Source organism: Salvelinus fontinalis, chromosome 34 (genome assembly GCF_029448725.1).
Source record: "Salvelinus fontinalis isolate EN_2023a chromosome 34, ASM2944872v1, whole genome shotgun sequence".
NCBI classification, from domain to species: domain Eukaryota; kingdom Metazoa; phylum Chordata; class Actinopteri; order Salmoniformes; family Salmonidae; genus Salvelinus; species Salvelinus fontinalis.
Window position 1 is genome coordinate 34,756,676 of NC_074698.1, and position 25,422 is coordinate 34,782,097.

Here is a 25,422-nt window from a genome sequence, read left to right on the forward strand (position 1 = left end):
TAATCAAGTCGTTCCGTTGAGTGTAATAGTTTCTACAGTGCTGCTACAGTGCTGCTATTCGGTGGCTAGCTGGCTAGCTAGCAGTGTTGATTACTTTACGTTGCGTTAAAAGAACGACAATAGCTGGCTAGCTAACCTAGAAAATCGCTCTAGACTACACAATTATCTTTGATACAAAGACGGCTATGTAGCTAGCTATGTAGCTAGCTACGATCAAACAAATCAAACCGTTGTACTGTAATGAAATGAAATGAAAATGTGATACTACCTGTGGAGCGAAGCGGAATGCGACCGGGTTGTTGAGTGCGGAAGTTCTATTCGGTAGACGTTGGCTAGCTGTTGGCTAGCTAGCAGTGTTTCCTACGTTAAGGACGACAAATAGCTGGCTAGCTAACCTCGGTAAATTAAGATAATCACTCTAAAACTACACACTCTGAACTACCCAATTATCTTGGATACGAAAACAGCAAAGACAACTATGTAGCTAGCTAACACTACACTAATCAAGTCGTTCCGTTGAGTGTAATAGTTTCTACAGTGCTGCTATTTGGTAGACGGTGGACGTTTGCTAGCTGGCTAGCTGGCTAGCTACTGGGCAGATAGCAGTGTAGACTACGTTAGGACGACGAAATACGATAATTACGCAATTATCTTTGATACAAAGACGGCTATGTAGCTAGCTAAGAAGAAATTGCTAAGATTAGACAAATCAAACCGTCGTACTATAATGAAATGTAATGAAATGTAATGAAAAGTTATACTACTATTCGGTAGACGGTGGACGTTTGCTAGCTGGCTAGCTAGCTAGCTGCTGGGCAGATAGCAGTGTGGGCTACGTTAGGACGACGAAATATGATAAGGAGGGTTGACAAGGAGTACACTGGTTTTATAACACCATGGTCAGGTTGTAGTCTACAGTACACTGGTTTTATAACACCAGGGTCAGGTTGTAGTCTACAGTACACTGGTTTTATAACACCAGGGTCAGGTTGTAGTCTACAGTACACTGGTTTTTATAACACCATGGTCCAGTTGTAGTCTACAGTACACTGGTTTTATAACACCATGGTCAGGTTGTAGTCTACAGTACACTGGTTTTATAACACCAGGGTCAGGTTGTAGTCTACAGTACACTGGTTTTATAACACCGTGGTCAGGTTGTAGTCTACAGTACACTGGTTTTATAAGACCGTGGTCAGGTTGTAGTCTACAGTACACTGGTTTTATAACACCAGGGTCAAGTTGTAGTCTACAGTACACTGGTTTTATAACACCAGGGTCAAGTTGTAGTCTACAGTACACTGGTTTTATAAGGAAGCTTTATTCATGACTTTTTACACTTTTTTTTCCAGAAAAATGTATATTTCTTTGGATGTAATCTGACCAGGTAACAACCAAAAAGACATGTGACCCATGACGTGTTTATCTTCTCCTGATAAATAATACATTGTTACTAGTTGGTTGCAATATGGTCATATGATGTCTTCTCAACTAGTTTTCAACCACAAAACGTCATTAAGATACTTTTGAAAATGTTGGTAGACAAAGATGCTTTACAGTTGTACATCATTGAGAGAACAGAATTGAATTTGCCCTTTTCAGTAATGGAATTATTTCCTGCTTATTTAGACCAGTAAGCAGCCTCATGATTTAATGTCCTAAAACAAAGACCTTTCTTTACACTCTATCAGCAACCGTGACATTTACATAATATTTACATAAACATCCAGTTTACACCAGATTTACTGAAGCATCCTCTTTGCATCTGTTAATGTGGATCAAGGAGAGGATGAGTATGAGTGCAACAGATTTGCAGTTTTGCCTACGGTTAAGAATGTCAGAATCCTAGTGCATTTTGGTATGAATAAGGTAAGGGCTCTTTTCCTATCGCTTGTCTTTGGGTTTATGCAGAGCTTGAGGGGTGAACTGCTTACAGTGAATTGGATCATTGTTGGAACCGGTCAACAACCACACACAGAGTAGTACATTGTCATCATGTCTATCTCAAGTTGGCATTTAGGAGCACAACAGGGGCGTTCAGTGAATATCCCCCAAAGGAGGACTCCCATACTGTGGCTCAGTGATGACCAACATGGGACAAAGGTGGTATTTGGACTTTAAATGAACAACAACTTCAAAATGCTTTATAGCATTGCTAGATGCTTCACAAGTAATTTACAAGTAAAGTGATACTAGAAAATGATGTTTTGTTTTAGGTAGAACTCAATATGTGTTTAATTCTAGAGTGTGGCACATGAGTGGTCCCTCTCCCATGTAAGCTTATTCTCAAACTGAGATGCTGAAGAGAAAATGTCCGAGCCCCGGGCCTAGGGCCCATGGACACGTCTGTAGATGTGAAAGGATCAGACCAATACACGCCGTGTGGTTGTAGCCCTGCCTAGTCCTCTCATAGACTTGGTGTACATTTACTGAATGGCTTGTAGGCCTGTTCTGAGTCATGTAGTAGAACTAGACCTTGTAGGCCTGTTCTGAGTCATGTAGTAGAACTAGACCTTGTAGGTCTGCTCTGAGTCATGTAGTAGAACTAGACCTTGTAGGTCTGCTCTGAGTCATGTAGTAGAACTAGACCTTGTAGGCCTGCTCTGAGTCATGTAGTAGAACTAGACCTTGTAGGTCTGCTCTGAGTCATGTAGTAGAACTAGACCTTGTAGGCCTGTTCTGAGTCATGTAGTAGAACTAGACCTTGTAGGCCTGCTCTGAGTCATGTAGTAGAACTAGACCTTGTAGGCCTGCTCTGAGTCATGTAGTAGAACTAGACCTTGTAGGCCTGCTCTGAGTCATGTAGTAGAACTAGACCTTGTAGGCCTACTCTGAGTCATGTAGTAGAACTAGACCTTGTAGGCCTGCTCTGAGTCATGTAGTAGAACTAGACCTTGTAGGCCTGCTCTGAGTCATGTAGTAGAACTAGACCTTGTAGGTCTGCTCTGAGTCATGTAGTAGAACTAGACCTTGTAGGCCTGCTCTGAACCATGTAGTAGAACTAGACCTTGTAGGCCTGCTCTGAGTCATGTAGTAGAACTAGACCTTGTAGGCCTGCTCTGAGTCATGTAGTAAAACTAGACCTTGTAGGCCTGCTCTGAGTCATGTAGTAGAACTAGACCTTGTAGGCCTACTCTGAGTCATGTAGTAGAACTAGACCGTGTAGGCCTGCTCTGAGTCATGTAGTAGAACTAGACCTTGTAGGCCTGCTCTGAGTCATGTAGTAGAACTAGACCTTGTAGGCCTGCTCTGAGTCATGTAGTAGAACTAGACCTTGTAGGCCTGCTCTGAGTCATGTAGTAGAACTAGACCTTGTAGGTCTGCTCTGAGTCATGTAGTAGAACTAGACCGTGTAGGACTGCTCTGAGTCATGTAGTAGAACTAGACCGTGTAGGCCTGCTCTGAGTCATGTAGTAGAACTAGACCTTTCAGGGCCGCCGAGTGGCACAGCGGTCTGAGGCGCTGCATTTCACTGCTAGAGACATCATTACAGACACCCTGGTTCGTATCCAGCCTGTATCACAACCGGCCGTGATTGGGAGTCCCATAGGGTGGCACACAATTGGCCCAGAGTCGTCCGGGTTTGGCCGATGCAGACCGTAATTCTAAATAAGAATGTGTTCTAAACAGACTTTACTAGCTAAATAAAGGTTACATTAAAAAAAGAATCCACATCTCGACCAGTTTCTAGGGGTTGTTTCAGGATGGGACCAACATCTTCTTCACACCACCTCTCCCAGTTGATCAGACCAGAGAGAGGGAATAAGGAGAAAGTAGACGGCTCTTTCCCAATTTGTCTTCCATTGACTCCTTGCATCCTCTCCTTTACGTCGCATTGGAGGAGAAGGGCCGAGGGGCGGGACCTTTGATCTTTTCCTCCAATGTGGTTTATGAAGGAGGCAAGAAGACAAATTGGAAGAGAGTCTACCTGTCATTCCCTCTCTCCCACTTCCCGTCTCCCAAGACTGCTCAAACAGCATTCCTCCTCTTGGGCTTAGTGTTTAAACAGGCCAGGACATGCTCATACCATATCTGACTCACTAACTGCAGTGGCGCAGACGTGCTGGGGTTGTGACAGAAGTCATGCTCATCTTTACCAGAATTACCACAGTATAGTATTGATGTTTAATGAAGATGTCAGCTGACTGCTCCAAGCCCAGTAAACCTCTGTAGCGCTACAGAGAAAAAGCTGCCACTTCTTCTTACCAATATTGCTAAGACCAGTTGAGTAACAGTAGGAAACAGGTTTAATGCATTGTAAGACTTGTAATAAGCATGTATGACCCCTTTATCATAATCATTTGGGCTCCTGAGTGGTGCAGCTGTCTAAGGCACGATTCCAGGCTGCATCACAACCGGCCGTGATTGGGAGTTCCATAGGGCGGCGCACAATTGGCCCAGCATTAGGGTTTGACCGTGTTAGGGTTTGGCCGGGGTAGGCAGTCATTGTAAATAAGAATTTGTTCTTAACTGACTTGCCTAGTTAAATAAAGAATAAATAAAATAAATAACAGCCATTGCAGTGTAGATAGATACAACATATTATAAAGGCATTATGAAGGTTCATACCCTATATGTATATACAGGAGTAAAGAATTACACCCAAGTGTTACAAAAAGTTGCATTAATGTTATAGAATGTGTTGTGCAACTGAACTGTGTTATGGCACAACCAGTTTGTAAGAGTAATTAGCCTATAGTATCGGCTGACTGTCAGTGAACCTATGATGAGATGTGAATGACAGCATAGGGCCTAGGCCAGGGGCGGACTGGGACCAGAAATCGGCCCGGGCATTAAATCACGCTGGAGTCTGACAATTTTGGGACGGTTTCTGCGTCTGTGCTCATTAACCTATTGAATTCACTAGTTAATTTACTAATTGAACTAATACATAACTTAAAATACTGTATACTGTATCTCTCTTTGGCATAATACTGCCACAAACAAAGGCCTACATTATAAGTAGGCTAACAATGAAAAAGTAATTTCTTTACTTTCCATTCAAGTCCCAGATAGTTTGTGTTCCTGTTTATTGTCTCATTGGATTCTGAGGTAGAGTTGCTGTATTCTGAAGTCGGCCTATGTGACCACACACACACACACACACACACACACACACACCCCTCCGATTTGAGTCTGACGGATGTGGTGGGGTGTTGAAGGCAGCTATATTGCACAGATTGCCAATGTACTGCACTATTTGTGTGTCAATCTCTTTCCCTGCCCCCACCACCACTCAACTCTGCTGCCTGTTTTCCTCCCAACAACAGCAAGGTGTGTGCGCTTGTTTTAAACTGAGATCAGGCCGCCCAAAGCAACAGGTCGGAATAGAGTGAAATAGTAATGGCGTCTTTTTGTTGGAAATAACTCCGTCATGGTTCATTGAACAAAGCCTATGGGGAAATGAATGGCATTTTTGGATAAACACTGAAAATAAGGTCTGTAGTTAACACAGGTTTAGGAGATCTTATACGTTTGTTCAAATCAAATCAAACTTTATTTGTCACATGCGCCGAATACAACATGTGTAGGAAGACCTTACCGTGAAATGCTTACTTACAAGCCCTTAACCAACAGTTCAAGAAAGAGTTAAGAAAATATTTACCAAATAAACTGAAGTAAAAAATTATAAAAACACAATAAAATAACAATAATGAGGCCAGATACAGGGGGTACCGGTACTGAGTCAATGTGCGGGGGTACAGGTTAGTCAAGGTAATTTGTACATGTAAGTAGGGGTGAAGTGACTATGCATAGATAATAAACAGCGAGTAGTGTAAAAAACAAGTGGGGGGGGTGTCAATGTAAATAGTCCGGTGGCCATTTGATTAATTTTTCAGCAGTCTTATGGCTTGGGGGTAGGTCCTGGATGGCAGGAAGCTTGGCCCCAGTGATGTACTGTGCCGTACGCACAACCCTCTGTAGAGCCTTACGGTCAGATGCCGAGTAGTTACCATACCTGGGCCTCCCGGGTGGCGCAGTGGTCTAGGAGTCAGAGTCTCTGGGTTCGCGCCCAGGCTGGGCTGGGTTCGCGCCCAGGCTCTGTCGCAGCCGGCCGCAACCGGGAGGTCCGTGGGGCGACGCACAATTGGCATAGCGTCGTCCGGGTTAGGGAGGGTGTGGCCGGTAGGGATATCCTTGTCTCAGTATGTAAAATGTAATGAAATGTAAAAAATGTAATAACATGTATGCACTCTACTGTAAGTCGCTCTGGATAAGAGCGTCTGCTAAATGACTAAAATGTAAATGTAAATGTAATACCAGGTGGTGATGCAGCCGGTCAGGATGCTCTCGATGGTGCAGCTGTAGAACTTTTTGAGTATTTGGGGACCCATGCCAATGTAACTGATGTGAAATGGCTAGCTAGGTAGCGGTAGTGCGCGCTAGCAGCCTTTCAGTCGGTGACGTCACTTGCTCTGAGACTTGAAGTAGTGGTTCCTCTTGCTCTGCAAGGGCCGCGGATTTTGTGGAGCGATGGGTAACGACGCTTCGTGGGTGACTGTTGTTGATGTGTGCAGAGGGTCCCTGGTTCGCGCCCGGGTCGGGGCGAGGGGACGGACGTAAAGTTATACTGTTACACCAAATCTTTTCAGTGTCCTGATGGGGAAAAGGTGTTGTCGTGCCCTCTTCACGACTGTGAAGACGGGACTAAGCACACACCCCTGACGGGCCCCAGTGTTGAGGATCAACATGGCAGATGTGCTGTTGCCTACCCTTATCACCTATGAGATAATCTTCATCAGCTAAAGTCACTTTTTGGGAATTTTGACACATTTATGTAACAAAAAAGCACACATAAAGGCTTCATAATTCATTAAGTTCATGTTAACTGACTGATTATCTCTTAAAACAAAACGTATAAGATCTCCTCAGCCTGTGTTAACCTCGGACCTTATTTTCGGCGTTTATCCCCCCTATTATTTCCCCATTCATTTTTCCCGTAGGGATATCTGAACAAAACAGAGGTATCTCATTTCCGGCTTTTAGGACTACACGCTGGCGAGCCGTATTATACCAAGGACAGTACAGTATGAAAATAGGCAGAAACCTCTTCTCCAATAGAAATCCTCGATCACACTTGTAGGCGAAGTTGGGGAAGTCATGGGGAAGTTGGCTAGCCAAGCTCATGCCCATATTCGTGTCATCGGGTCTAACGGTCGTCTAACGCCGAACTGCGCATGTGCAGGGCGTCAACTAATTGGCACTCCTTCGATATTAAGTTGTTTTTGACAAAGATTAAAACGTGTCAGGACGTCACTTTCACGAGGTTGGAGTAATAGCATGTTCAACTACTTAATATATTCGCTTGCATCTAGGTTGTGCCTTTAGATTGCGAGAAAATTAACAAGTTAGGAAGATGTTTTCCCTTCTCTCATTGACTTCTCAAACCCCAAAACTCGGCCTGGGCTTTTTCACAAGCGTTCCCTGGGTTTAGAAGCTCTGTGATTATACTGCGTATTACGCAAATACAGGACGTGCGTGCCATTTGCCGCGCCTCTTCCCGAACAGAGTCACTGCTGCGCAGACACAGATTGGCTTGTCAAAGTCCTCCAAACCACTCCCTCTAACTGCTAACTCCCTTCCTTTGAATAGCAACCCATCAGATACCGTGTTTTATAGACGTGATTCCAGTACATAATAGTAAAAGTTATTACATTAACGGTTTAAATACCATTGGTTTTGTATCCGCAAGGTGAGCGGTGAAAACTTTGTGAAGCACCCACTCATTTGGAATAGCTTACTAGACCGAAAAATGGTTCTCAAGTCGGAAGACGGAGTCGGTAAGTTATACTAGATAGTGAGAAAAATATTATTCTGATCTGAAATGTATCCGCAAAGTTTGCTCACTTGTTGTCAATAGATAGCCGATTCAATGATGTGTTTTACGAAATGATTCAGAGAGCTGTAAGTTGAGTAAGTTTAGTAAGCTGTAAATTTAGTCTGTAATGAGCTTTGGTGGTGAGCGTGAGAACTCACCCACAAAATGTCTTCTACTCTGAGTCGGCGATGGGATGGCCTTGCTTACAATGTTTACTTACTAAGCTGACTGAGAAACAATCCTCCCGGAAAGCCACGGATTTCCAGTCCTGAAAACAGATTCCATGCAGCCTACTATTCTAAGGAAAGTTGTTGGGGTTATGATCATAAACATTGTCAATAGATTTCTGCATGATTCCGTTTACTATATCAGTTGTCGCACACACGTGTTATTTTGAGGTTATGTTATTTATTGGCTATGTATTATTTAATTTAGAGGCCTTCAATGTATTACTACAATAATAGTAGAGGGACAGCCTAATTTTTCCTGAATACAAAATGTAGGCCTATTTCCATGCTTGACACATTGTAACATTAGTTACAGGGATGCATTGTAAAACACATAATGCGTTGTGAATCTATAGATTACCAGCACATCTGATGTATTATTCTGGTGGAACAGGATCTTGTTGTTCAACTGTTGGGTCCTTGTGTTTAGTGTCACTTCACAGTGAATGAACCACTGTAAGGGTCTGTTCACTAGCAACAGGTGTTTGACTGCAGTCGTGCAGTTCCATCACCAACGTAGGCAGTTGGCACATCCAGAAAACACTTAGCAAGAGCCTGAAGTGATCTTCTATCTGTGTAATAATGCTCAGTACTTTACTAACAATATTGCATTCATGTTTTTGTTGTCATAGTAATTGCTTTGTAATGGAGTTGGGTAGTTTTAGTAATTACACAAGAGGAGTTAGGATTATTCCACCTGGGTAATAACGAAACAGCTCCATCTAATGCCATTACTAATAAATCACAATGTCACACAATGTTAATGCAATGTTATTACAAGAGCAATCACAGTTTTAGAATGCTTCTTTCTTTAAGCAAGGTCCCCCTCTTATTAGGCTAACAATTTCCATTAGTCATAACCATTAAATGTGTCATTTTCCTATAAAAGACCCTGTCGCCTTTGATGTCTGTAGTGGAAAGAGTAGGCCTTCATGATGCCTGTATTGTTTAATGTTCTTTTCATCTATGGTTTGGTGAAACTGTGGGTAGTTTTAATTCGCAGTTTTAGCCCACTTCACGCCCTTGTTACTCCTGTTTGAGAAACTGTGAACTAGAGGTCGACCGATAATGATTTCTCAACGCCGATACCGATTATTGGAGGACCCCAAAAATTATTGGGCGACCAAAAAAAGCTGATACCGATTAATTGGCCGATTTCTGTTTGTATAAAATTGAAATAATGACAATTACAACAATACTAAATGAACAATGAACACTTTTATTTTAACTTAATGTAATACATAAATTAAATAACTGTAGTCTCAAATGAATAATGAAACATGTTGAAATTGGTTTAAATAATGCAAAAACACAGTGTTGGACAAGAAAGTAAAAGTGCAATATGTGCCATGTAAAAAAGCTAACGTTTAAGTTCTTTGCTCAGAACATGAAAACATATGAAAGCTAAGTCTTCAATATTCCCAGTTAAGATGTTTTAGGTTGTAGTTATTATTAGGAATTATAGGAATATTTCTCTCTATACCATTTGTATTTCATATACCTTTGACTATTGGATGTTCTTATAGGCACTTTAGTATTGCCAGCCTAATCTCAGGAGTTGATAGGCTTGAAGTCATAAACAGCATTGCTAAGAGCTGCTGTTTGAATGAATGCTTACGAGCCTGCTGCTGCCTACCACCGCTCTGTCAGACTGCTCTATCAAATATTAAATTATATACTTAATTATAATATAATAAACACACAGAAATACGAGCCTTTGGTCATTAATATGGTCAAATCCGGAAACTATCATTTCGAAAACAAATGTTTATTCTTTCAGTGAAATACGGAACCGTTCCGTATTTTATCGAACGGGTGTCAACCCTAAGTCTAAATATTACTGTTACATTGCACAACCTTCAATGTTATGTCATAATTATGTAAAATTCTGGCAAATTAATTATGGTCTTTTGTTGGGAATAAATGGCCTTTCAACAGTTCACAACGAGTCAGGCGACCCAAACTGCTGCATATACCCTGACTCTGCTTGCACTGAACGCAAGAGAAGTGACACAATTTCCCTAGTTAATATTGCCTGCTAACATGAATTTATTTTAACTACATATACAGATTTAAAAAAATATATTTACTTGTTTATTGATTTTAAGAAAGGCATGATGTTCATGGTTAGGTACATTATTGCAACGATTGTGCTTTTTTCTGCAATGCGCTTTTGTTAAATCACCCGATTGGCGAATTTGAAGTACGCTGTGTTTCGATGATAAATTAACAGGCACCGCATTGATTATATGCAACGCAGAACAAGCAAGTTAACCTAGTAATATCATCAACCATGTGTAGTTAACTAGTGATTATGTTCAGATTGATTGTTTTTTATAAGATAAGTTTAATACTAGCTAGCAACTTACCTTGGTTCCTTGCAGCCACAAGGTCCTTTTGATGCTGCACTCACGTAACAGGTGTTCAGCCTGCCACGCAGTCTCCTTGTAGATTGCAATGTAATTGGCCATAATCAGCATCCAAAAAGGCAGATTATCGATTGTTATGAAAGCGTGAAATCGGCCCTAATTAATCGGTCGTCCTCCTACTGTGTACCCCTCTGACTGACTGACTGAACCCCTCTGACAGTGTGCCACACGCCAGCTGATCTAGTTACAGTATGGAATTCACAACTAAATGTTTGCCACCTAGATATCTTCTAACTGTTAAGTCAACTGTCTAGAATGTGCTAAATGCTCTGCAGTTGTGCATTTGGTTTGATCATTTAGTAGCTAGTTATCTGCTAAGTGGTTAGCTTCTTGCAATCAAGCTCCTCTTGGTAAGAGCAGAGAATCCCCTCCGGATCAAGAGCCTTGCTGTCTAATATTAGTTTTGTGAGTGAACTAAATAGGGCATCGGGTACCATTTGGACTCTCTGTCTCTAGGCCTGGTTACTGTGCTGATAACACTTCCCCATGAGTGGCCTCTTTCTCTCTGGCAGTCACATTGGACGCAGGCGGGCTCAGCGGAACCAAACCATCCCTTTCCTTCCTCTTCCTCTCTCTCTCTCTCTCTCTCTCTCTCTCTCTCTCTCTCTCTCTCTCTCTCTCTCTCTCTCTCTCTCTCTGTCTCCTTGACTTCTCCAGTTCTAGAACAGGTAGCAACAGGTTAAATGTTTGTCATAACAGCAGAAGTTACTGATCAGTGCTGTTGATGGAGGCCCTCTGTTACAGCCTGTAAAGGCTGCAGTACTGCTGCTAACAGTCAGTTTTGTTGTGACCTCTAGCGAACCATTTGTAGAACTCTGAAAATGTGCCATTCAAATGTTGTGGCTAGGCTGCGCATGCTTTGGTTGTGTAATTGTAGGAACCTGATTGGTTTGGGCTGTGGGAGAGGGAGATTAAAGTGAAAGGATGTTTTTTGATCCATTACATATTGAGCTGTACATGCTAGAGTGCCTACCCACAGTATTCACTGATGGGATCTCTATTGTGTGATCGGTAATGTGACTGGAATAATAGATGTGTGTGTGTGTGTGTGTGTGTGTGTGTGTGTGTGTGTGTGTGTGTGTGTGAAAGAGAGAGTATTAAAGGGAGCAGGAGAAAGAGAGACCATAGGAACAATGTTAGAGATGGAAGCTATGTGATAAGGCTGTCCCAGACAGCTGTGTGAAGCATCGTTGGTTGGCTTTGGGGTCAGTCTGACTACTGGCTATAGTCTGGAGATGATGCCTATCAGCCTATGTTCCATTATACTAGCAAACAATACACAACACATTTCTTGATCCTACGTCATTTGCAAGTGTGGATAGTGGAAAACAACAGAGGCCCTGCTCCTCTTAGAGTGGAGGGTGTTTCTTCACTTCACCTTTCCCACAGTCAGGGCTTTGACTGACGCTCACTCTGCGCTTTCTCTCTGCCTTAGAGCTGTGAGAAACGGCCACAACAGGAAGCCAGCAGAGGTCCCAATGAGCCTGGCAGGAAGTGACATGTGGGGGGGGGGGGGGTGAACGCACGCACGCACTCACACACACACACACACACACACACACACACACACACACACACACACACACACACACACACACACACACACACACACACACACAGCCCGGGTGGGTGGGATAGTGTGTGTTTGTCTGTCTTGTGTGTCAACCACTGTGTGGTCCATTATGTGACCACCACTGTGTGTGTGACTGGCTCTGTGTCAGCTACTGGTGTTGACGGCCTATAAATCCAGTGGGGATGTTGACAGTATGACGAGGCATCAGGGGCTTCAGCATCATAGAGCAAAGATGGCTATTGTAGATACATAGAATTATCCGTGGTGACGTTTCCCCTTGGTACAGATCTAGGATCAGCTTCCCCTCCCTCAACCCTAACCTTAACCATTAGTGAGGGAAGTGATCAGTGTGTAGGTCAACTTCACCCTACTCCTTCACTCCCACCACTACCAGGATATCAGGATGTTTATGTTGTGTGTATTGCTTTAGCAGAGAGGCCCAGTCTACTGCTGCTCCCCCTGTACCGATGTAGGGCACCGGTTTAACTGCTGCTCCCCTTGTACCAGAGTACAGCACTGGGCTTTGAGCTAGTGGCTCTCTGAGACTGGGCTTTGAGCTAGTGGCTCTCTGAGACTGGGCTTTGAGGTAGTGGCTCTCTGAGACTGGACTTTGAGGTAGTGGCTCTTTGAGACTGGGCTTTGAGGTAGTGGCTCTTTGAGACTGGGCTTTGAGGTAGTGGCTCTTTGAGACTGGGCTTTGAGGTAGTGGCTCTTTGAGACTGGGCTTTGAGGTAGTGGCTCTTTGAGACTGGGCTTTGAGGTAGTGGCTCTCTGAGACTTTGGGCTTTGAGGTAGTGGCTCTCTGAGACTCTGGGCTCTCTGAGACTCAAACCCCAGGCTCAAACCGCAGGCTCTCTGAGACTCTGGGCTTTGAGGTAGTGACTCTCTGAGACTGCGCTTTGAGGTAGTGACTCTTTGATACTCTTGGGTTTGATTTTTTTATTTTATTTTTTATTTCACCTTTATTTAACCAGGTAGGCTAGTTGAGAACAAGTTCTCATTTGCAACTGCGACCTGGCCAAGATAAAGCATAGCAGTGTGAACAGACAACAACACAGAGTTACACATGGAGTAAACAATAAACAAGTCAATAACATGGTAGAAAAAAAAAGAGAATCTATATACAATGTGTGCAAAAGGCATGAGGTAGGCAATAAATCGAGTAATTACAATTTAGCAGATTAACACTGGAGTGATAAATCATCAGATGATCATGTGCAAGAAGAGATGCTGGTGTGCAAAAGAGCAGAAAAGTAAATAAATAAAAGCAGGTTGGGGGGTGAGGTAGGTAAATTGGGTGGGTAGTTTACAGATGGACTATGTACAGCTGCAACGATCGGTTAGCTGCTCGGATAGCAGATTTTTTAAGTTGTTGAGGGAGATAAAAGTCTCCAACTTCAGAGATTTTTGCAATTCGTTCCAGTCGCAGGCAGCAGAGAACTGGAAGGAAAGGCGTCCAAATGAGGTTTTGGCTTTAGGGATGATCAGTGAGATACACCTGCTGGAGCGCGTGCTACGGGTGGGTGTAGCCATCGTGACCAGTGAACTGAGATAAGGCGGCACTTTACCTAGCATAGCCTTGTAGATGACCTGGAGCCAGTGGGTCTGACGACGAACATGTAGCGAGGGCCAGCCGACTAGGGCATACAGGTCGCAGTGGTGGGTCGTATAAGGTGCTTTAGTAACAAAACGGATGGCACTGTGATAAACTGCATCCAGTTTGCTGAGTAGAGTATTGGAAGCTATTTTGTAGATGACATCGCCGAAGTCGAGGATCGGTAGGATAGTCAGTTTTACTAGGGTAAGTTTGGCGGCGTGAGTGAAGGAGGCTTTGTTGCGGAATAGAAAGCCGACTCTAGATTTGATTTTGGATTGGAGATGTTTGATATGAGTCTGGAAGGAGAGTTTGCAGTCTAGCCAGACACCTAGGTACTTATAGATGTCCACATATTCTAGGTCGGAACCGTCCAAGGTGGTGATGCTAGTCGGGCGTGCGGGTGCAGGCAGCGAACGGTTGAAAAGCATGCATTTGGTTTTACTAGCGTTTAAGAGCAGTTGGAGGCCACGGAAGGAGTGTTGTATGGCATTGAAGCTTGTTTGGAGGTTAGATAGCACAGTGTCCAAGGAAGGGCCGGAGGTATACAGAATGGTGTCGTCTGCGTAGAGGTGGATCAGGGAATCGCCCGCAGCAAGAGCAACATCATTGATGTATACAGAGAAAAGAGTCGTTCCGAGAATTGAACCCTGTGGTACCCCCACAGAGACTGCCAGAGGACCGGACAACATGCCCTCCGATTTGACACACTGAACTCTGTCTGCAAAGTAGTTGGTGAACCAGGCAAGGCAGTCATTAGAAAAACCGAGGCTACTGAGTCTGCCGATAAGAATATGGTGATTGACAGAGTCGAAAGCCTTGGCCAGGTCGATGAAGACGGCTGCACAGTAATGTCTTTTATCGATGGCGGTTATGACATCGTTTAGTACCTTGAGCGTGGCTGAGGTGCACCCGTGACCGGCTCGGAAACCGGATTGCACAGCGGAGAAGGTACGGTGGGATTCGAGATGGTCAGTGATCTGTTTGTTGACTTGGCTTTCGAAGACCTTAGATAGGCAGGGCAGGATGGATATAGGTCTGTAACAGTTTGGGTCCAGGGTGTCTCCCCCTTTGAAGAGGGGGATGACCGCGGCAGCTTTCCAATCCTTGGGGATCTCAGATGATACGAAGGAGAGGTTGAACAGGCTGGTAATAGGGGGTGCGACAATGGCGGCGGACAGTTTCAGAAATAGGGGGTCCAGATTGTCAAGCCCAGCTGATTTGTATGGGTCCAGGTTTTCCAGCTCTTTCAGAACATCTGCTATATGGATATGGGTAAAGGAGAAGCTGGGGAGGCTTGGGCGAGTAGCAGCGGGGGGGGCGGGGCTGTTTGCCAAGGTTGGAGTCGCCAGGAGGAAGGCATGGCCAGCCATTGAGAAATGTTTGTTGAAGTTTTCGATTATCACGGACTTATCAGTGATGACCGTGTTACCTAGCCTCAGTGAAGTGGGCAGCTGGGAGGAGGTGCTCTTGTTTTCCATGGACTTTACAGTATCCCAGAACTTTTTGGAGTTAGAGCTACAGGATGCAAATTTCTGCTTGAAAAAGCTGGCCTTTGCTTTCCTGACTGACTGCGTGTATTGGTTCCTGACTTCCCTGAACAGTTGCATATCGCGGGGGCTCTTCGATGCTATTGCAGTTCGCCACAGGATGTTTTTGTGCTGGTCGAGGGCAGTCAGGTCTGGAGTGAACCAAGGGCTATATCTGTTCTTGGTTCTGCATTTTTTGAACTGAGCATGCTTGTCTAATATGGTGAGGAAGTAACTTTTAAAGAATGACCAGGCATCCTCAACTGACGGGATGAGGTCAATATCCTTCCAGGGTACCCGGGCCAGGTCGATTAGAAAGGCCTGCTCGCAGAAGTGTTTTAGGGAGCGTTTGACAGTGATGAGGGGTGGTCGTTTGGCCGCGGACCCGTGGCGGATACAGGCAATGAGGCAGTGATCGCTGAGATCTTGATTGAAGACAGCAGAGGTGTATTTGGAGGGCAAGTTGGTCAGGATAATGTCTATTAGGGTGCCCATGTTTACGGATTTAGGGTTGTACCTGGTGGGTTCCTTGATGATTTGAGTGAGATTGAGGGCATCAAGCTTAGATTGTAGGACTGCCGGGGTGTTAAGCATATCCCAGTTTAGGTCACCTAACAGAACAAACTCTGAAGCTAGATGGGGAGCGATCAGTTCACAGATGATGTCCAGGGCACAGCTGGGAGCTGAGGGGGGTCGGTAGCAGGCGGCAACAGTGAGAGACTTATTTCTGGAGAGATTAATTTTTAAAATTAGAAGTTCGAACTGTTTGGGCATAGACCTGGAAAGTATGACAGAACTTTGCAGGCTATCTCTGCAGTAGATTGCAACTCCTCCCCCTTTGGCAGTTCTATCTTGACGGAAAGTGTTATAGTTGGGTATGGAAATCTCAAAATTTTTGGTGGCCTTCCTAAGCCAGGATTCGGAAACGGCAAGGACATCAGGGTTGGCAGAGTGTGCTAAAGCGGTGAGTAAGGCAAACTTAGGGAGGAGGCTTCTGATGTTGACATGCATAAGGCCAAGGCTTTTTCGATCACAGAAGTCAACAAATGAGGGTGACTGGGGACATGCAGGGCCTGGGTTTACCTCCACATCACCCGAGGAACAGAGGAGTAGTAGGATGAGGGTGCGGCTAAAGGCTATCAAAACTGGTCGCCTAGAGCGTTGGGGACAAGGAATAAAAGGAGCAGATTTATGGGCGTGGTAGAATAGATTCTGGGCATAATGTGCAAACCAGGGTATGGTGGGGCACGGGTACAGCGGAGGCAAGCCCAGGCACTGGGTGATGATAAGAGAGGTTGTATCTCTGGACATGCTGGTCTCAATGGTTGAGGTCACCGCATGTGTGGGGGGTGGGACAAAGGAGGTATCAGAGGTACGGAGAGTGTAACTACGGGGTCCATTGCAAACCAAAACAATGATAACTAGCCTGAACAACAGTATGCAAGGCATATTGATATTTGAGAGAGACATACAATAAGGCATAAAGTGATTGCAGGTCTTGATTGGGAGAGCTAGCTAAAACAACAGGTGAGATAACAGCAGCTAGTCAGCTAACACAGCAACAGCAGGTAAAAATGGCGACGACCAGGCAGAGAGGGTCGGATTAACTACACACAGATCCTGAGTTAAAGCACAGAGCCGACAGATAAAACACAAATAAACGGAATGGAGTACCGTGAATTAATGGACAGTCAAGCAGGCATCAGCTATGTAGCCGAGTGATCCTAGTGTCCAGGGGGCAGCCGTAGATGGAGCAGTGAGGCCTCCACTAAGCTAGCCCGCGGCGTTTAAAGTTAGTAGCCCGGGGGGGTGGTCTGCTCAGACGGAGGGGGTCTGCTCAGACGGAGGCCGGTTGAGGGCACAGCGGATGGGGTGTTCGTCTGCAGACCAGACGTGGTCGTGTCGACAGAGAATCCAAGCCGGATGGCGGTGGCGAAAGAGAGGTTGTGAATTGTAGAATTGTGTTTGCTAACTGGTGCTAGCTTTGTGATTCAGACAGCTAGTCATGGGTAGCAAGCTAGCAGAAGATGGAGGTCTGTTTTTAGCCACGCCGTGCAATTCCGTCGGTAGATTAGTGGGGTTCCGTGTGGTAGAGGGGACCAATCCAATTGTCAAAATAGTTATAGTGGCCTAAGAAGATTGTTCGATAGACCTGTTCAGATAGCAGCCGATATGCTCAAGACAGCTAACGATTAGCGGGCCGCAGTTAGCATATGGACGTTCAGGTTACGTCGCGATGGAGGGGCCAGTTGAAATACTCCCTCGGCAGATAACGTCGGTATCCCAGTCGTGAAGGCCCGGTGGGGCTCCGCATCGGCAGTAAAACGGGTCCGGATAGGTGATTGTAGCCCAGGAGTGGCTGATGGAACTCTTCAGCTGGCTAGCTCCGGGATAATATGTGTTTGCTCCGGAATTGATGTTAGCCAATAGTCACTCGGATAGCAGCTAAAGGATAGCTGATAAGCGCTAGCTGTGGTTAGCTGAACTACTAACGTTAGCTTGTGAGCTGGCTAACTTCTGGCTAGCTTCTGTTGTAGATTTCGGATACGAGGTGAATAATACTTTTGAGGGGAAAAAAACAGATCCGCACCACATTTGGTGAGGTGGGTTGCAGGAGAGTGTTTTGAAGTTGAGTTTTTAAGAAGAAAAGAAATATATATAAAAAGATATGCGAAGAAAAATATATAAAATATATATACACGGGGCAAGACGAGGACAAAGGACATCTGACTGCTACGCCATCTTGGATTATCCATCCAGTGATGGAGTGACTCTCTGAGACTCTGGGCTTTGAGGTAGTGCCTCTCTGTGACTGGGCTTTGAGGTAGTGGCTCGCTGAGACTCTGGGCTTTGAGGTAGTGACTCTCTGAGACTGGGCTTTGAGGTAGTGGCTCGTTGAGACTCTGGGCTTTGAGGTAGTGACTCTCTGAGACTGGGGTTTGATGGAGTGACTATCTGAGACTCTGTCAATTGATGGAGTGACTCTCTGAGATGGTGAAGTATGTAGCTGTGACTCAGACTGGTGACAGAAGCCCAGACTCATAGGCCTGAGTCACAACAAGAGCTCATGTAGCCTAGTGCCCACCCACTGTCCCTCTAGAGATGGTAAGAGATGACTTCACAGAGTCACTAGTCAAACAATGACATTATGCATTCACTTTCAAGCACCATTCCTCTTGTATTCATACATGTATTCTTCATCTCAGTATCACAGAGTAGGAGGTTGTCATAGCTACGGAGATTGTACTTTGATAACTGTCAGCACAGTGTAATGACATCATGGAACATACATTCATACATAACAGTCATGTTTGTTGTGTTGAAAGGCTCCATATTTATCTGAGGGTCTCTTGTTAAGATCTGAATACCACTCTGAGCTTGGTATGCCTGAATACACTACCTTCTCAGATGCAGAACTGTGTGTGTGTGTGTGTTTCAGTGTGTGTGTGGTTCAGTGTGTGTGTGGTTCAGTGCGAGTGTGTGTGTTTCAGTGTGAGTGGGGGAAGAGACGGAGACAGGCGGAGGAGAAGAAATGAAAAAGAAGAGAAGGAATAGAGGATGGCCACTGGGTGGAGGCTCTATGTTAATGACAGCCACGGCAGAGGAGAGAGAGAGAGAGGGATTGAGCAAGAGGGGAGGGAGGGATGGGGGTGGGAAGGACAGAGAGAGAGAGAGAGAGAGGGGTGCGTGAATAAGTGTTTCTCTCCAGATGGACTGTGGCAGGCTGTGTGCTTGGAGCAGGCAGGCTGCGTAGTGAGTTCTGTGTGGTACAGTAGGGTAGACAGACAGCACCTCTCTCTCTCTTTCTCATTCTCTCTTTCTCGTCTGCTGGAGGAGCCGACTGCCTCTCTCCTTCGCTGGCCATGCTGTCGCTAGGCTTAACAGCCCGGACTAGCTGATTGAGGAGAGGTGCCCAGGGGACAGGAGAGGTGCCCAGGGGACAGGAGAGGGGGAAGACAGGAGTTTTTAAGACAGAGATTACATACTTTTAAGGATTGTTCACCCAGGTTAGTCATTTTTGATTTGTTACAATGTGATTATTGTAATTTTTAGCTGTCAGTAGCATTTCATTTAATTCATTGTCTGTGTGGGGTGTGTTTGTGTACACTTTTCCTTTTAAAGCAAATACGCAATTGAACTCTAACATTTTAAAGTGTGTGTGTGTGTGTGAGAGAATGCATTCATATGTGTTTGTGTGTGCATGTGTTCGCATGCGTCTGTTTACACACACACACACACACACACACACACACACACACACACACACACACACACACACACACACACACACACACACACACACACACACACACACAATCCATTTTCATTGCTGCAGTAATAACATCTGCCAGATAATGCATCTAAGTCAGATCAATACTATCCTGTTATGAGCACTGAAATACTGTCTGATGAAGGATGGACCTGCTACTCAATACAATACAATACTATCCTGTTATGAGCACTGAAATACTGTGATGAAGGATGGACCTGCTACACAATACAATACAATACTATCCTGTTATGAGCACTGAAATACTGTGATGAAGGATGGACCTGCTACTCAATACAATACAATACTATCCTGTTATGAACACTGAAATACTGTCTGATGAAGGATGGACCTGCTACTCAATACAATACAATACTATCCTGTTATGAACACTGAAATACTGTGATGAAGGATGGACCTGCTACTCAATACAATACAATACAATACTATCCTGTTATGAGCACTGAAATACTGTGATGAAGGATGGACCTGCTACTCAATACAATACAATACTATCCTGTTATGAACACTGAAATACTGCCTGATGAAGGATGGACCTGCTACTCAATACAATACTATCCTGTTATGAACACTGAAATACTGCCTGATGAAGGATGGACCTGCTACTCAATACAATACTATCCTGTTATGAACACTGAAATACTGTGATGAAGGATGGACCTGCTACTCAATACAATACAATACAATACTATCCTGTTATGAGCACTGAAATACTGTGATGAAGGATGGACCTGCTACACAATACAATACAATACTATGCTGTTATGAGCACTGAAATACTGTCTGATGAAGGATGGACCTGCTACACAATACAATACAATACTATCCTGTTATGAGCACTGAAATACTGTCTGATGAAGGATGGACCTGCTACTCAATACAATACAATACTATCCTGTTATGAGCACTGAAATACTGTGATGAAGGATGGACCTGCTACTCAATACAATACTATCCTGTTATGAGCACTGAAATACTGTCTGATGAAGGATGGACCTGCTACTCAATACAATACAATACTATCCTGTTATGAGCACTGAAATACTGTCTGATGAAGGATGGACCTGCTACTCAATACAATACAATACTATCCTGTTATGAGCACTGAAATACTGTGATGAAGGATGGACCTGCTACTCAATACAATACAATACTATCCTGTTATGAGCACTGAAATACTGTCTGATGAAGGATGGACCTGCTACACAATACAATACAATACTATCCTGTTATGAGCACTGAAATACTGTGATGAAGGATGGACCTGCTACTCAATACAATACAATACTATCCTGTTATGAGCACTGAAATACTCTGATGAAGGATGGACCTGCTACACAATACAATACAATACTATGCTGTTATGAGCACTGAAATACTGTCTGATGAAGGATGGACCTGCTACACAATACAATACAATACTATCCTGTTATGAACACTGAAATACTGTGATGAAGGATGGACCTGCTACTCAATACACTGAAATATTTTGGGGGCTTTTTTCTGGTCATTTATCTAGGTAGGCTAATAAAAGGTTCAGTTAGCATTCAGGCTTTTATGACCAGGTTGTAGAACGGTGGTTAGTTCAGGTTCTGCTGCGTTATACCAGAGCATCAGATGATACCACAGAATAACATGGTCTGTAGGTTTTCTTAGGACAGTGGTGGTGTTGTCAGGAGGAATTCAGCTCTGCTTTAGTTTTGGTCAGAACTGTTAGCCTGGTCCCATATCTGTTTGTGCTTCATAGCCAGCTCCTATCGTCGCATGGTCTCCTACGGTTCTACAGCATAAACAGGTCTGGGACCAGGCTAGGAGTTGTTCCTGGGACTGAGAAAATGAAAGCCCCTAGAGCCATGGATACGGAACTTTCCTTGTCCTTGCTGTTCTTCTACAGCAGAGCATGTGAGCAGAGTTGAGCGGTCTGAAACCCCGCTCCTCACTCATGGAGTGGGGCTTGCTCGCTTCACGTCCTTTCCAACCGCTCCATTAAAAACCGCTCCTCACTCATGGAGTGGGGCTTGCTCGCTTCACGTCCTTTCCAACCGCTCCATTAAAAACCGCTCCTCACTCATGGAGTGGTGCCTGCTCGCTTCACGTCCTTTCCAACCGCTCCATTAAAAACCGCTCCTCACTCATGGAGTGGTGCCTGCTCGCTTCACGTCCTTTCCAATCGCTCAATTAAAAACCGCTCCTCACTCATGGAGTGGGGCTTGCTCGCTTCACGTCCTTTCCAACCGCTCCATTAAAAACCGCTCCTCACTCATGGAGTGGTGCCTGCTCGCTTCACGTCCTTTCCAACCGCTCCATTAAAAACCGCTCCTCACTCATGGAGTGGTGCCTGCTCGCTTCACGTCCTTTCCAATCGCTCAATTAAAAACCGCTCCTCACTCATGGAGTGGTGCCTGCTCGCTTCACGTCCTTTCCAATCGCTCAATTAAAAACCGCTCCTCACTCATGGAGTGGTGCTTGCTCGCTTCACGTCCTTTCCAACCGCTCCATTAAAAACCGCTCCTCACTCATGGAGTGGTGCCTGCTCGCTTCACGTCCTTTCCAACCGCTCCATTAAAAACCGCTCCTCACTCATGGAGTGGTGCCTGCTCGCTTCACGTCCTTTCCAACCGCTCCATTAAAAACCGCTCCTCACTCATGGAGTGGTGCCTGCTCGCTTCACGTCCTTTCCAACCGCTCCATTAAAAACCGCTCCTCGCTCACAGGAAAAAACTGCTGCTCCAAATTCACTCCATTCATTAAAATCACAATTTAACTATTCTTAGTGACCACCTGGACCGGTTTTAAAGTATTTAAACCAAACCATATGATTTTAATGAACAACATGAAAAGGTGACTGTAAGAAGCGCTCATCATTTCAAATAGGGTCCATGTCATATTAAACAGCATATAAACACTGTAAATAGGTCAGGAGCCAGACATGGAGCCTAAGAAGGAACCTAAATGAATTATTTAGGCTGTATTATATCAATTATTTCAAGGCTATACTCTACAAAGAAATACATAGTGAAGCATTTGGGAGTGTGACACTGGCTGGTAGGGACATAAAGCTCTCAGCATTTAAACAACATTAAGTTGGATTAAGTCATTATAGTCTATACATTACACATATATAAATAAAAAATGTCTTATTAAGCTCCATCTACAGTGCCTTTAAATGTATCTTTAGAAACATGTGTTTGTCCAGAGTCTGTGGCTTCAGGCCCATGTGATGGTGCCGGTAGAGCAGGCCAGCAGTGGAGAATACCCTCTCAGACCTTGCAGAGCCACTGGGGATGCTAAACACCCTTCGGGCCGCTCTTGCCAGGCTGGGCAGAGATGCGTAGTTGTTTTTTGTCGGTAGGCGTAAAGGATTTTGGGTAAAATAACCCTATCAAAACAGAACGCTTCTTGAAAGAGGTAATACTACTGGGCCAAAATCAATAATGGCCTATTTTTTTTTATTTTTTATTTTATTTTATTATTTTTTAAATTTTTATCCCATTTTCTCCCCAATTTTCGTGGTATCCAATCGCTAGTAATTACTACCTTGTCTCATCGCTACAACTCCCGTACGGGCTCGGGAGAGACGAAGGTCGAAAGCCATGCGTCCTCCGAAGCACAACCCAACCAGCCGTACTGCTTCTTAACACAGCGCGCCTCCAACCCGGAAGCCAGCCGCACCAATGTGTCGGAGGAAACACCGTGTACCTGGCCCCCTTGGTTGGCGCGCACTGCGCCCGGCCCGCCACAGGAGTCGCTGGAGCGCGATGAGACAAGGATATCCCTACCGGCCAAACCCTCCCTACCCCGGACGACGCTATGCCAATTGTGCGTCGCCCCACGGACCTCCCGGTCGCGGCCGGCTGCGACAGAGCCTGGGCGCGAACCCAGAGACTCTGGTGGCCCATAATGGCCTATTTTATAGATAATAGAACTGAAATGTTATAGGTAACTACCCACCTAGTTCCTTTCTTTTAGCATGAGCACGTAGTAAGTACACCATCATGCTTTAGGGATAACTGTCTTTTCAGATTCCACAATGATTCTTTAGTTGTGGACACTACATCACCACACTCCCTCTCTTCTTTAGTTGTGGACACTACATCACCACACTCCCTCTCTTCTTTAGTTGTGGACACTACATCACCGCACTCCCTCTCTTCTTTAGTTGTGGACACTACATCACCACACTCCCTCTCTTCTTTAGTTGTGGACACTACATCACCGCACTCCCTCTCTTCTTTAGTTGTGGACACTACATCACCGCACTCCCTCTCTTCTTTAGTTGTGGACACTACATCACCGCACTCCCTCTCTTCTTTAGTTGTGGACACTACATCACCGCACTCCCTCTCTTCTTTAGTTGTGGACACTACATCACCACACTCCCTCTTCTTTAGTTGTGGACACTACATCACCGCACTCCCTCTCCTCTTTAGTTGTGGACACTACATCACCACACTCCCTCTCCTCTTTAGTTGTGGACACTACATCACCGCACTCCCTCTCTTCTTTAGTTGTGGACACTACATCACCGCACTCCCTCTCTTCTTTAGTTGTGGACACTACATCACCACACTCCCTCTTCTTTAGTTGTGGACACTACATCACCGCACTCCCTCTCTTCTTTAGTTGTGGACACTACATCACCACACTCCCTCTCCTCTTTAGTTGTGGACACTACATCACCGCACTCCCTCTCTTCTTTAGTTGTGGACACTACATCACCGCACTCCCTCTTCTTTAGTTGTGGACACTACATTACCGCACTCCCTCTCTTCTTTAGTTGTGGACACTACATCACCACACTCCCTCTCTTCTTTAGTCATGGACACTACATCACCGCACTCCCTCTTCTTTAGTCATGGACACTACATCACCACACTCCCTCTTCTTTAGTTGTGGACACTACATCACCACACTCCCTCTTCTTTAGTCATGGACACTACATCACCGCACTCCCTCTTCTTTAGTCATGGACACTACATCACCGCACTCCCTCTTCTTTAGTCATGGACACTACATCACCGCACTCCCTCTTCTTTAGTTGTGGACACTACATCACCGCACTCCCTCTTCTTTAGTTGTGGACACTACATCACCACACTCCCTCTCTTCTTTAGTTGTGGACACTACATCACCGCACTCCCTCTCTTCTTTAGTTGTGGACACTTCATCACCGCACTCCCTCTCTTCTTTAGTTGTGGACACTTCATCACCGCACTCCCTCTCTTCTTTAGTTGTGGACACTACATCACCGCACTCCCTCTCTTCTTTAGTTGTGGACACTACATCACCGCACTCCCTCTCTTCTTTAGTTGTGGACACTACATCACCGCACTCCCTCTCTTCTTTAGTTGTGGACACTACATCACCACACTCCCTCTCTTCTTTAGTTGTGGACACTACATCACCACACTCCCTCTCTTCTTTAGTTGTGGACACTACATCACCACACTCCCTCTCTTCTTTAGTCGTGGACACTACATCACCACACTCCCTCTCTTCTTTAGTTGTGGACACTACATCACCGCACTCCCTCTCTTCTTTAGTTGTGGACACTACATCACCACACTCCCTCTCTTCTTTAGTTGTGGACACTACATCACCACACTCCCTCTCTTCTTTAGTTGTGGACACTACATCACCACACTCCCTCTCTTGGTCCTCATCTTTGTAAGTCACCTTGATTTCACACCTTTGTGTTTTATCAGTTTGTCCTTTGGGAAAGTCGCTCCAAAATGGGCCCGCTACACTCCTCTCTCCTCTGACGTACTCTGTTCTACACACAGGGGATCTGAGATAATCCCACGGACTCTTCCCACAGCTTCTGTGTTCTCCTGCCATCCACCCATTCACTGTCCCACACCTCCCCAGACAAACACAGTGCCTGTTCTCCTTCAGCCTCCCCCTTCCTCCTCTCCTCCTCCCCCTACCACCTCCTCACCAGGTCAGGTTGAGACTGAGTC

The 25,422-nt window shown here is 45.0% G+C and overlaps 1 protein-coding gene across 4 annotated transcripts in view; it reads left to right on the forward strand.

Moving 5' to 3' along the window:
• The window catches only part of cyth1a (cytohesin 1a), a 121,768-nt gene that overhangs the window by 33,948 nt on the left and 62,398 nt on the right, over positions 1-25,422 (forward strand). Inside the window, exon 1 of one of the 4 annotated variants that reach the window (XM_055898577.1) lies at positions 7,532-7,781. The exons of 2 other annotated variants lie outside the window; for them this stretch is intronic. In XM_055898577.1, the coding sequence (XP_055754552.1) occupies positions 7,754-7,781 (28 nt within the window). In that variant the 5' untranslated portion in view covers positions 7,532-7,753. Of the gene's footprint in view, positions 1-7,531; positions 7,782-18,879; positions 19,179-25,422 lie in introns of those variants that run through there. One more of the 4 variants, XM_055898579.1, reaches the window with a different exon arrangement.